Source organism: Mastigoproctus giganteus, chromosome 14 (genome assembly GCF_048544385.1).
Source record: "Mastigoproctus giganteus isolate SK-2022 chromosome 14, ASM4854438v1, whole genome shotgun sequence".
NCBI lineage: Eukaryota > Metazoa > Arthropoda > Arachnida > Uropygi > Thelyphonidae > Mastigoproctus > Mastigoproctus giganteus.
Window position 1 is genome coordinate 28,833 of NC_143588.1, and position 13,780 is coordinate 42,612.

General features: G+C 38.7%; 1 protein-coding gene across 1 annotated transcript in view; it reads right to left on the bottom strand.

Annotated features, from left to right (window-relative positions):
* Positions 1-1,167: 1,167 nt before the first annotated feature.
* Positions 1,168-13,780, bottom strand: part of LOC150074941 (nonsense-mediated mRNA decay factor SMG9-like) — a 314,293-nt gene continuing 301,680 nt past the window's right edge. Inside the window, exon 11 of the mRNA XM_090388997.1 lies at positions 1,168-1,246. Coding sequence (XP_090245123.1) covers positions 1,168-1,246 — 79 coding nt within the window. The remainder of the gene's footprint in view (positions 1,247-13,780) is intronic.

Below are 13,780 nucleotides of genomic sequence, written 5' to 3' on the forward strand. Positions count from 1 at the left end.
TCAAATTTACTTTAGTATATAATTCATTATTTTCCATAACAAGAAAAGGCAAATGCCTACAATTCCCTAACATGTTACAGTTCTTTCTTAAGAAACTCTGAGGCTTCTCACTAATTGTCTCAATAATACAGTTATCAATAATAATAATTTTACCCCTTCACTTTGTTTTGTCCTCTTTGATCTATCCAATATTTTTATGCCTTTTACGTTCTTTTTGTAATGCATGGCATTACTGTAAACTAAATTATATAAAGAGAATAACAATATATAAAAGAAACATAAGATTTACTTTTAAAATATTTTGAGTTTGGTGTCATGAAATAAAAAGCAGATTTTGCATTTGACAGTGACAGACAAAAGGCCACAACTCGTACCCCAAAATGCCACATGCTGCCTGAAGATAACAGGTTCCACACACCCTGCCCTGAAGAGTTCTATTTTTTTGTTTTTGTTTTTTGCTTTTTTGTTTCACTTTTTTTTATTTTGTTTGATTTCTAATATTTTCTCTCTCCTGAACAAGAGCTAGAAACATACTGGAGGGTAACAATTCAGATTATCAAAAATATTCTTAAAGCAGACTATTATCTTAATCCTATAACAAACTATTTTAATTAAAGAGAAACTTCTCAATAGCATTAGTCAAAATATTCTTGCTGAACAACAAAAGCATCATTAGTTTTCTGGAAGTAACACTACTGGTAACAATTTAAAGCAAAGGATATGGTTATTTTGTATCCTACCCACATATTCTCTGTAACAGTCCATTTGTCTGATAAAGCATGTGGCCAGTTATGCATTTACGAAATCAATGCCATGCTTATACAGATATTAGCTTGTATATCAGCCATGGGTAATTAAAGAAACAGTTTTAGCTAAGATTAAAGAAATCAGCCAAATAAGAACCATTCAATTATCAATAGTAATATGATAATGCTAGTTTATTCACATTTCTGCAAATTACTGAGTTTAATATGAAAAATTACATAAGTTATGAAACTGATATTAAATACATCAATATGAACAATCTAAATTTATTCTCATTTCTGAAAATTAATGAGCTAAATATTTAAGATTACACAAGTTATAAAACTGACATTGAATTTAAGGATCATTAAAACTTTGTTTCATCAATCAGAAAGATTTCTTTAAATGTTGTATCACCAAACATCAAATCATTAATTTGTTATAATCTCTAAATATGGATGACCTCTTCACCAATTCCCAAATCCTTGCACAAAAATAATACCTAAAACAAAAGTAAAGAAAGTGTAAATTCTAAAGTTTTATTTAAAAATATATTTAGTGATATATTTAAGAACCAGAAAGAAGGCATTTTAATTTAGAGATTACCAGTAACACAATCCTGAGTTTACATACTCAAAGAACAATTTTAATATTCACAACCAGTATATAAAGAAACCAAAGTTTGAAATCTCATGAGAAACATCATTAACACATTAGCCAAGAATTTTATTCCCTGTATTCTAGGATCTAAAAGGAGCAATTCTGAAGTAATTTGTCATTAGTGATAAATACTCCAGGGTTCACTGTTGGGTCTATTGTTGTTTTCTGTATTCATTAATGATATTGATGAGGGTACATCAGGCTTAATTTCCAAGTTTGCAGACGATACGATGGTCGGCAGGGTTGTTAATAACACTAATGATTGTATGCTGCTGCAATAGGATCTAGAAAAGTTTAGCAAATGGGCTGAGAGGTGGCAACTGAAGTTTAACCTTGACAAATGTAAAATACTGCCTATGGGAAGAAGGAACCCCCAGAGCAATATATCAACTGTGTGGTTTGTTTGTTGTTTGTTTGTTGTTTGGTTTTTAGGAGCATTAGCAACTAAGGCTATATTGCTCCGGGAATATGCGGTGGTCATTCCCTAACCTTTCCGCATCCTCCGTATTTGGTGGTGACGGGCTCGAACCCCGGTATAATCAAGAAGCATTTGCTACGCACTGTTGCTCCTTCCCACCTGGCTACGGAGGCGCCTATCAACTGTGTGGTACTAAACACAGTGGTAGAGAGTGAAAAGAACCTGTGGGTAATTGTGCAGGCAGATATGAAGTATTCTTAACAGTGCAGACGGTGTGCAAGAGTAGATCATGGTGTCTTGTCAATGATATACAGGAATATAGTTATTATTCATAATTAGCCTTAATTATGAGAGCTTCCTTGGACTCACGGGAGGTACCCACAGCCTGGAGATGTGCAAATGTAACCCCAATTCACAAAGGAGGATCAAAGGCTGACACAAGTAATTATAGACCTGCGAGTTTAATTTGTTCCAGGAAAATTAATGGAAGCACTGGTTAAAAAAGCATTGCAGGATCATCTTGACAAGAATACAGTTATAGCTCAGACATAGCATGGTTTTGTTAAAGGACGGTCTTGCCTGACCAATTTGATTGGATACTATGATGTAGTCACAAAAGAATTGGATGCAGGGAATAACTTTGATATTTATATTTAGATCTTAGAAAGGCTTTTAATACTTTTGCACATGGAAGACTGCTGCACAAATTGGAGCAGTGTGGCACTGGTGGCAAACTGTTGCTATGGATAAAGGAATGGTTGAGTGGCAGAAGACAGAGTGGTAATTAATGGACACCGATCATTGTGGACTAATGTTATTAGTGGAGTCCCTCAGGGTTCAGTGTTGGGTCAATTGTTTTCTGTATTTATAAATAATATTGATGATGGTATATCAAGCTTAATGTCCAAGTTTGCAGACGATACAACGGTTGGCAGGGTTGTTAAGGACGCTACTGAAGCTATGCTGCTGCTACAGGATCTGGAAAGGTTGAGCAGATGGGCTGAGAGGTGGCAAATGAAGTTTAACATTAACAAATGTAAAGTACTACATATGGGAAACAGCAATCCCAGAGCAACGTATCAACTCTGTGGTACTACACTGACAGTGATAGAGTGAGGACTTGGCGATAATTGCGCAGGCAGATATGAAGTTCTCTGAGCAGTGCAGATGGGCTGGAAGAGTAGCTCATGGTGTGCTTTCATGAAATATACAGGAATATTTCTATCAGGGATAGGGAGGTGGTTATTCCCTTGTATAAGGCAATGGTCAGGCTGCACCTTGGGTACTGTATACAGGTCTGGAGGCTTCATTTCAGAAAACATTTATGGGGAAACAGCAATCCCAGAGCAACGTATCAACTCTGTGGTACTACACTGACAGTGATAGAGTGAGGACTTGGGGATAATTGCGCAGGCAGATATGAAGTTCTCTGAGCAGTGCAGATGGGCTGGAAGAGTAGCTCATGGTGTGCTTTCATGAAATATACAGGAATATTTCTAGCAGGGATAGGGAGGTGATTATTCCCTTGTATAAGGCAATGGTCAGGCTGCACCTTTAGTACTGTATACAGGTCTGGAGGCTTCATTTGAAGAAGGATGTAGAGCTGCTGGAACGAGTACAGAGAAGGGCAACAAGGTTACTGAACGGAATGAAGGGTTGCTCTTACGAAGAAAGGCTTAAGTTTTGCAAATTAGTGTCTGGAGACTAGGCACCGGCGAGGTGATCTGATAGAGGTGTACAAAGCTTTGAATAGTTTGAGCATGCTCAATGCTGATGGGATACTGCCTCTTGCTTAGAATAATCACCTGAGAGGGCATAAATTCAAATTGAGGAAAGACAGATGTAGGATAGATGTGCGGAAATTTGCCTTTAGCCAGCGGGTAGTTGGTTGGTGGAACAGACGTCCATCCCTTGTTGTGGAAGTTGATAGCTTAAATAAATTTAAGGCTCAGCTGGACAGGTATTTCGAACGAACGGAGGGGTGAAATGGAAGGTTTTTTTTTTTTTTTTTTGGCTGATGCCGCATAAGCTTGCTTTCTTGCATCATATGCCTCTACTAATGCTAATATTCCAAGCAAGGATAAGGAGGTGATTATACCCTTGTATAAGGAAATTGTCAGGCCACAGTATATCAGAGCACTGTATACAGGTCTGGAAGCCTCATTTTAAGAAGGATGTAAAGCTGTTGGAACGAGTACAGAGAAGTGCAACAAGATTAGTATATGGAAAAAGGGTTGCTCTTACGAAGAAAGCCTTAAAATTTAGAAAATTACACTGTCTGGAGACTAGGGAACTGTGAAGTGATCTTATTGAGGTGTTAAATCCTTGAATGGTTTGAGCATGCTGACTCCTGATGGGATTCTTCTTCTTGCTCAGAATAATTGCCTCAGAGGGCATAAATTCAAATTGAGGAAAGACAGTTGTAGGACAGATGTGCAGAACTTTGGCTTTAGCCAGCGGGTGGTTTATTGCTAATTGTACCACATTGCAAATTAAAGCCCAAAACATTCCTATGGGAGGGCAGCGATTCTACCAAAGAAATTGATATCATGTGATTTTCCATCCAGAGTTCAGGTTTAGGGTGTAGTTTTCCTGATGAGAGGTGGAAATCATTGTGCAGCATCCAGTATTGAATTTTATCAACAGAGATTTGATGTTGCCTTGCTTATACTATTCCATGACCCCCAGGTCGGAAGAGTTTACAAAATCATGAATACAATTGGGTTTAGCAGTCATGGGCATGAACCAGTCTACTCAAAGAGCATGTGCTACTGCACTCTTCCTTCTGACTACTTGGCTTTTTCTCTTGATGGAAAACAACTTGAGCACATCAGGTTAGTGTCATCTGTATATATATATGTTTTGGCAATATTTGGAGATTCCATAATGCCACTGATTCTATTTTCTGTGTAGCACTGAGGACAAATCTTTGCAAAACACTATCTGGCACGAATGATTGAGATAGTATATTCAGATCATGAACTTGGAAACTTGATTTTCAAGAAAGCCTTAAATTAGATTTGGTAATTGTGACAAAAAAGTGCCACATATAATTTGGTCTCTCAAAGAATGCAAGTCTTGAAGTCAGCTCCCAATTTGGTTTCAAATTCTTTCTCTGTATCTACACATACCATGATTAAATGCTCATTTCCTATGAAAGCAATCTGTATGTTTTTCTTAGATTTCATCCTAAGATCTGATGTGGACCTGTTCTTCTGGAAATCAAATTAGGTTTAATTCCCGAGGATTCAAATTAGGTTTTTATTTCAGTGACTGAGATTTTAGACACTATGTGAATATTATGCCTGTTTTTTTAAAAATTTCTCTAATCAGCTAGTCAGCCTGGTGAGTATTTCATGGATTATGCAACCCTTATCTGGATTCAAAAATTAGGCCAGCAGAAACTGGTGTTCAAGCCCCTGACTCCTAAATACAATCAATCTGGCAACCTGTACCGGACCAGCATGCCAGATTATGGTCCATTGCCCTCAATATAAATCGTTGAGGAGGCTTACATCCTGCACTGTTGATAATGACTGCAGTTTACCTTTTTTTAATTGAATGATGGCAGAAAGTAGGGTAGACACTCTCAGAGAATATCCAATTGGACAGTTAATAAATAGAGTAGGGCAATGTCTTTTAGCTTCTGTAGTAGCATTAGGAAATATATTACATTGGCCATCATTGCTATTTGTTGAGTTTCCAGGGATTCTGGTAGTTCATTTATTTTAAAGGCTTGTTATACAGAAGTGATGTGCAAGTGTTGAAGTCAATTCTTAGCTTTTCTGCTTGCATTTTATTCTGAAAAGTTTGCTCATATGCATTTTTTTTTTTTTTTTTTTTTTTTTTTTTTTGATTTGGTAGTTGTTGGCGCATCGGCTTCTGTGGCCATATTGCACCTCCCAAGGTTTTTGCAGTACTTTGATCCAAGCCCGAGGCGGGAATCGAACCCGCGACCTTTGGGTTGCCGGGCAGGTACTTTACCCACTCTGCTAGCCCGGTCGGCCGCTCATATGCAGTTTTAACAGACAGGAATACAGAAGGGCATTCACAATCTCAGGGGATAGGCTTTGTCCTTTCCACCTTATGACTGGAGAATGTATCAGAGGATCTACCATTGAGTTGTTTAATTTTTTCTCCAGATAAGGCCAGAATCTGTATCTTTAGTGTGGAGGCAAATTTAGTCCTGGCTTTTTTAGTTTTCCTCGTGCATCATGCTTCTATTATTCCTAATTAAAGAGATTAATGGTAGTTGACACTCACCAAATAAACTCCACGATTTACTTTTTTTTGCACCACTCCAACTGGAACGATTGGAAAAACTATAATGCATTTGAATACTGCTGGTATTAGATTGAGGTATAGCAAAGTTGCAGCTGTAAGTATCTGATATACTTAATGACATTAACAACAGACTGATGTTCAATAATTTGTGATATGCAGAAGAATATATTACCCAGTTTGTTTTTATACTTCATTTTGTTATGCTTTTGTCTGCAATGTTATATCTTATGTTTTAGTTGTTTGGAATTAGCCATTGTTTTTGTTATGAAAAGTTAAGCTTGTCAAGGAGAGATTCAATTAGTTGTCCATATTTATCTAGCTGCAATATTTCCAACATGTGGGGGATTGTGGGAAATACCCAAAAAGTTTCCTGAGTGGATATTGTTTGTTTGACGTTTATTCTGACATTATTGAAGGTTATAATGGCTGTCATTATAGAGATAGCAATAGTGATAATTGCTATGAAGTTTGACATCGGCGAATAGATAGGCAAAACATAACTTGGCTTGTGTCTTAGGTTACTGTTTGATATTTAAGAATTCTTAAATTGGAGTGTTTAAGATTCTAGTTTATATTTTTAAATTGACTAGTTTATGTTCAAAGTGAGTTTAACTTGGGAAAAAGTTGCACAAGTTGGCATTTTGTTTCTTTTGCTGTCCTTCAGTATAGTTTTAATGTATTGTAACCTAGGTTAGTGGGTTATTTTAATAGTTTTAAATTTTGTTTAAAATTTATATAAGTAATATGTTTTCTGACTGGAACTGCTTGCCAGTTCTATTTTATAATTTTATTCTATATTAATGTTAAATTATTATATTTTCTATTGCAAAATCAAATTGCACATAGTTATTATAGTCAATTCTTTTTGGATTTTATATATTCATTTATAGTTGTATTTAAATTATATATATTTAACCCCAGAAACACACATCTAGTGATAATGGGCTTGGCACACCCTGAGCTGGATGCCATCATTCTTCTCTTCCTTGGTGATTCCCTTCCACCTTTGACTGTTGAAACTCAGAAAATTTTTTTTGGCTGGTGCAGCAAAAGCCTCAGGCTTCCATGCACCATATGGCTAGTGATAATAATAATAATAATAATAAATATTCATTTATTATTGATGGGTATGAGGCTGAGGAGATCTTTCTCATGCTCTCTTCCAGATTTATCACATGTTGTTAATGAAATTTCTACTGTGCAGGGGGACTGTGTGTGGGATATGACAGAGGATTATGTTGACAACATAGAGCAGGAAATGTCTGAATGATTACTACCGTTGGCTCAGAACAAACATAAAAGTGAAGTTGGGCCTCAAGCTGATTCACAGTATAGTTCAGGTTATTATTATTTTTGGTGCAAGGGCTGCTCAGGCCATATTGCACCTTATAGTTCTGGAAAAGGAAATGGCTCTAAAAGAACAAGTGAAGAAAAGTAATGATAACAGGAAATCAAAGGCTAAAGAAATTAGTACAAAAAGATTGTAGCATGCAGTTAGAGGTCATTGATGTGCAAAAATGAATGAGACTTCAGATTTATAGTATGTTTTATTTGTAGAGTGCAATAAAAGATTAGATCATGAAAGACCAGCTAAAAGAACAACAGACGAATAGCTTGGGCAAAGACTCCATAGATAGAATCTTACATTTAGATTTATGGATAATGTGAAAGAAATCAAGAAATCAGACTTCATGGATTTAATCTTGGAAGCTACTAGGCTTTTCATACCAAATAAGAAATACTGTTCAAGGGTTCAGATGGATGTCAGATGAATTAATGTGGCTCGTGACAGAGAACAAAATGTATATAAATAATCAAGTGACATAGAATCCTACGGTAGATATAGGCTAGATACGTTATACAGGGCTTTCCAATAGTAACGCTCGATTTTTGTAACGCAATAAAACAAATTGTGAGAGTGATAGTGATCTATTTTTATTTTTATTATGAAGTATATGTGTTAACATTATGTTTTAAAAATTATATCAGATAAATGTCCGCCGCGGCTTTGTCTGGTTTGGTTAATCCTGGATACCCAATTGGTGATGACGTTATCGCATAAAAGTGGCTCAATTTCAGCAATAACGCGCCTAATGTTGGCCTTTAAGGCGGCAACCGTCCGTGGTTTGTTAGCATAGACTTTGGATTTTAGAAAGCCCCAGAGAAAAAAATCCAGTGGCGTTAGGTCGCAGGATCTGGGCGGCCAATTAACGTCACCATTTCGCGATATAACGGAACCTTCAAATTTCTCATGCAATAGTGTTACTGTATCACGTGCCGTATGGCACGTAGCACCGTCTTGCTGAAACCAAATGTTTGTTAGATCGATTCCATCCACTGCAGGCCAAAAAAATCTCTTATCATAGCCCTGTATTGCTCACCGTTGACCGTAAGTGCCACTTCTTCTTCGTTTTCGAAAAAATACGGACCAAAGTGTACACCATACCGCAACTTTTTCGGAATGTAGTCGGACCTCATGAATCTCTGGTGGGTTTTCGTCGCTCCAAATTCGGCAATTTTGCTTGTTAACAAAGCCACTTAACCAGAAATGAGCCTCGTCACTAAACATTATTTTTCGCCCAAAATCAGGATCGACCTCCAACTGCTCTAGCGCCCAATCAGCGAATGCACGCCGCTGCGCATGATCGTTGGGCTTTAGTTGTTGGGTTAATTGCACTTTATAAGGGTGAAGCCCTAAGTCCTTATGCAGGATTCGCCAAGTTGTCGTCGAAGACAGGCCAAGTTCTTGAGCCCGACGCGGAATGGACTGTTGCGGATTCTCACGCACACTTTCCCGGACTGCAGCAATATTTTCAACGGATCTTGCGTTTCGCTGACGTACAGGCACTTTCAGATTTGCCACAGACCCAGTTGCTTCGAATGTTTATTAAACGGCGAATTGTGGATTCTGAAGGACGTTCGTCGACACCATAAACTGCACGGAGTGCACGAAACGTTTGACGAATAGAACATTGGTTTTGATAATAATTTTTTACAATTTCGACTCGTTGCTCAGTCGTGTAACGCTCCATAATAAAATGCAGAGACTAACTGAATACGGCTACCAAAGATACCACCTGTGTGACTGTCGACTTCGTCATGCGCTGTTGCCAAACATCGAGCGTTACTATTGGAAAACCCTTTATATGTGCAATGAAGTCACAAAGGAGGTTATGCAAGGCAGATTATGAGAAATCTTTGGCAAAGGATAAAAGGAAAAAGGGCATAGAATTCATTACATATGCAAACTCTAGAAAGAAGGGGATGAGCCATAACGGTGCACTTGATATCGATGCTTCGATATTAAGTGCACCAATGATCATCATACCTCAGCATGATCATGCTCAGGCAGCTGACAAACTTATTTGTGAATGTAGATACAAAATGAGCATTTCTCATTATCGAACTGTAAAAGGGAGATAAATGCTTTTGTAATAAATGAGAGCAAAATCGAGGAAGTGAGAGAGAGAGAGAGAGAGAGAGAGAGAGAGAGAGAGAGAGAGAGAGAGAGAGAGAGATAATCTTTATTGCCCTTCACAGCCAAAAAAGCCAGGGGTTTACAGCCTCCCGAAACTTTTCGGAAAAAGTGTCGAAGTTGAATGTAACAAAGGCACCTGGTATCTATCCAATTTCATTAAGGGAGTCAACGAAGTAGTTAAGCAAACCTTTAATCGTGATTATGAGAGCTTTCTAGGTAAAGACCTCCATAGCCGAGTGGTCAGGAACAGAAGTGCAGTAGCGGCATAAGTAGAGTTCTTTGAGTAGACTGGGATGTAAGCCCTCGACTGCTAAATACGGTGATTTGCCAACCTGAAGCAGCATGGCCGATCATGGTCTATTTCCCTCAAAATGAATCGTTGAGGAGGTTCATCCTGCAGTGGATTGATAATGGCTACCCCCTTTTTACCATTTCTTGAATTCAGGGTAAGTCCTCAATACAATGTAGATGTGCAATTGTATCCCCAAATGACAAAGGGGGATCAAAGCATGACACAAATAATTAAAGACCTGTTAGTTTAACTTCTGTAAAAATGAAAAAAATGGAGTGACTAGAGAAGCATTGCAGGATCATCTAGAGAACACCGATTATAATTGAGCCAGCACGGGTTTGTTTAGAGTAAGTCTTGTCTAACCAATTTCATTAGATACTATGACGTAGACACAAAGGGACTGGATTCAAAAAATACTTTCATATTATATACATGGAATGCAGTAAAGCTTTTGATAGTTTTGCATATAAAAGGCTGCTGTACAAATATGAGCAGTATGAGATTAGTGGCAAACTGCTGCTATGAATAAAAGCAGCAGCAGCAGCAGCAGCAGCTGCTGCTATGAATAAAAGGATGGTTGAGTGGGAGAAGACAGTGGAAATCAATGGACACTGCTTATCGTGGATTAATCTTATTGGTGGAGCCCTCCCAGGTTGTGTTGTGTTGTGAACATTGTCGCTTTCTATATTTCTCAGATACTGATGAAGATTTAACAGGCTTAATGTCGAAGTTCGCAGATGATACAAAGGTTGGCAGTGTTTTTAATTATGGATATGATAGAACACTGCAAGATATGATGGATATGATGGTACACTGCAAGAGTACCATCTTGCAGTGTACCATCTAGAAACATTGGGCAGTTGGGCTGAGGTAGCAACTGAAGTTTAACATTGACAAGTGCAAAGTACTGTATATATGGTTAGGTTAGCAGTTATATGGGTAGCAATTACTCCAGATAACGTACCAACTGTGTGGTACTACACTGTGGGTAGTGGAGAATAAAAAAGACCTGGGGATAATTGTGCAGATATAAGAAGTTTTCTGGCCAGTGCACACAGGTTGCTGGAGCAGCTCAAGGTCTTATCAACGATATACAGGAATTTTGTTAGAAGGGAGAAGGATGTGATTATCACTTTCTATAAGGCAATGGTCAGGCCACACTTTGAATTATGACACATACAGACCTGATTTTAAGAAGGAAGTAGAGCTGCTGTAATGGGTACAGAGAAGGGCAACAAGATTGGTGAAGGAAACAAAAGATTGCATTTATACTGAAAAGCTTAGGTTCTGTCAGTTTCAGCATCGGGAGACATTTGTGAGTTGATTTGAATGAGGTGTCAAACTGAAATTGAGGAAAGCCAGTTGTAGATGTGCAGAAATTTTCCTTTAGCCAGCTGGTGGTTGCTGGAACAAACTTACATCTGTTGTTGTGGAAGTTGATAGCTTAAATAAATTCAAGGAGTGGAAAAACGTTTGGAGGGAATGGACGGGTGAAATGGGAAGTTTTTTTGATGCTGTATAAGCTTTCTTGCATCTTATGCCTCTACTAATGCTATTGCTTGGATAAAAACAGACCAACTCAGTGGTATCATGGTTTGGGGAAGGTTTTCATGGAGAGCATTGGATCCCTTCATTTCCACTGAATACTTCACTGCTACGTGAAAATTTGGTCCGAGTTTTGCTCTGTGGTGATGGCGGCCCAGATGACAGCAGGAATGGTTAGAGAATCACACTGATGTATATCATGCGCTCTCCTGCCTCCCAAATTCCTCCATCAAATAGTTTTAGGATGCAGTGGATTGTGTCACAATTTGGCAGTGGAGGGTGTTACTCCATTGCCAAACTCCAGGATGTCATTCTGTCTAGCTGATTCAGAATATATGAGGACGCATTCCAGTCTTTTGGAGTCAATGTCAAATGCCACTTGTGTCAAAAGGCAGCCCAACATGCTATTAAGTAGGTGGCTATAATGCCTTGATTCATGAGTGTATCATTGCTAATTATTTTTATTGTTTCTCCTAATATGATTATGTGAGATTAGCATTAGCATTAGCATTAGTAGAGGCATTTGATGCAAGAAAGCAAGCTTATGCAGCATCAGCCAAAAAAAAAAAAAAAAAAAAAAAAGTAACATAAATAAATAAAAATAACCACTTCCACTTCACCCCTCTGTTCGTTCGAAATACCTGTCCAGCTGAGCCTTAAACTTATTTAAGCTATCAACTTCCACGACAAGGGATGGAAGTCTGTTCCACCCACCAACCACCCGCTGGCTAAAGGCAAATTTCCGCACATCTATCCTACATCTGTCTTTCCTCAATTTGAATTTATGCCCTCTCAGGTGATTTTTCTGAGCTAGAGGAAGAATCCCATCAGCATTGAGCATGCTCAAACCATTCAAGGCTTTGTACACTTCTATCAGATCACCCCGCTGGTGCCTAGTTTCCAGACACTGTAATTTGCAAAACTTAAGCCTTTCTTCGTAAGAGAACCCCTTTGTCCCATTCACCAATCTAGTTGCCCTTCTCTGTACTCGTTCCAGCAGCTCTACATCCTTCCTGAAATGAGGCCTCCAGGCCTGTATACAGTACTCTAGGTGTGGCCTGACCATTGCCTTATACAAGGGAATAATCACCTCCTTATCCCTGCTAGAAAAATTCCTATATATCATTGACAATACACCATGAGCTACTCTTGCAGCTCATCTGCACTGCTCAGAGAACTTCATATCTGCCTGCACAACCACCCCCAGGTCCCTTTCATTCTCTACCACTGTCAGTGTAGTACCACAGAGTTGATACGTTGCTCTGGGGTTGCTGTTTCCCATATGTAGTACTTTACATTTGTCAATGTTAAACTTCATTTGCCACCTCGAAGCCCATCTGCTCAACCTTTCCAAATCCTGTTGCAGCAGCATAGTGTCAGTAGTGTCCTTGACAACCCTGCCAACCTTCGTATCGTCTGCAAACTTGGACATTAAGCCTGATATACCATCATCAATATCATTTATAAATACAGAAAACAATAAAGGCCCCAATACTGAACCCTGAGGGACTCCACTAATAACATTAGTCCACAATGAGCAGTGTCCATTGATTACCACTCTCTGTCTTCTCCCCCTCAACCACCCCTTTATCCATAGCAGCAACTTGCCTCCAATGCCACACTGCTCCAATTTGTGCAGCAGTCTTCCATGTGCAACAGTATCAAAAGCCTTTCTAAGATCCAAGTATATAATATCAAAGTTATTCCCTGCATCCAGTTCTTTTGTGACTGCATCATAGTATCCAATCAAATTGGTCAGGCAAGACTTCCCCTTAACAAAACCATGGTGTGTCCTAGCTATAACTGAAGTCTTGTCTAGATGATCCTGCAGTGCTTCTTTCACCAGTGCCTCCATTAATTTTCCGGGATCAGAAGTTAAACTCACAGGTCTATAATTACTTGTGTCAGCCTTTGATTCCCCTTTGTGAATTGGGGTCACATTTGCACATCTCCAGTCAATGGGTACCTCCCCTGAGTCCAAGGAAGCTCTCATAATTATGGCTAAGGGTTTGCTTACCTCCTTTGCTGCCTCCTTTAATATAACTGGATAGATCCCATCCACCCCAGGTGCCTTTCTTGTGTTTATCTTCAACAATTTCTCCTCCACTTTGCTCTCAGTTATTACAAGATTCTCTAGCTTACTGCTAGAGTTGAATACACCTCTGGCATTCCCCTCGCTGAATAACTCCTCATGTGTGAATGTCGATGCAAAATATTCATTTAGTTTGTTAGCTACCCGAGCAGGGTCATCAACAGTTGACCCATCGATCTCAAGTGGACCAATCTGATTCATCCCCTTCCTTCTAGAGTTTACATAAGTAAAGAACTCTTTGCTGTTTTTCTTCGCATCCCTTGCCAA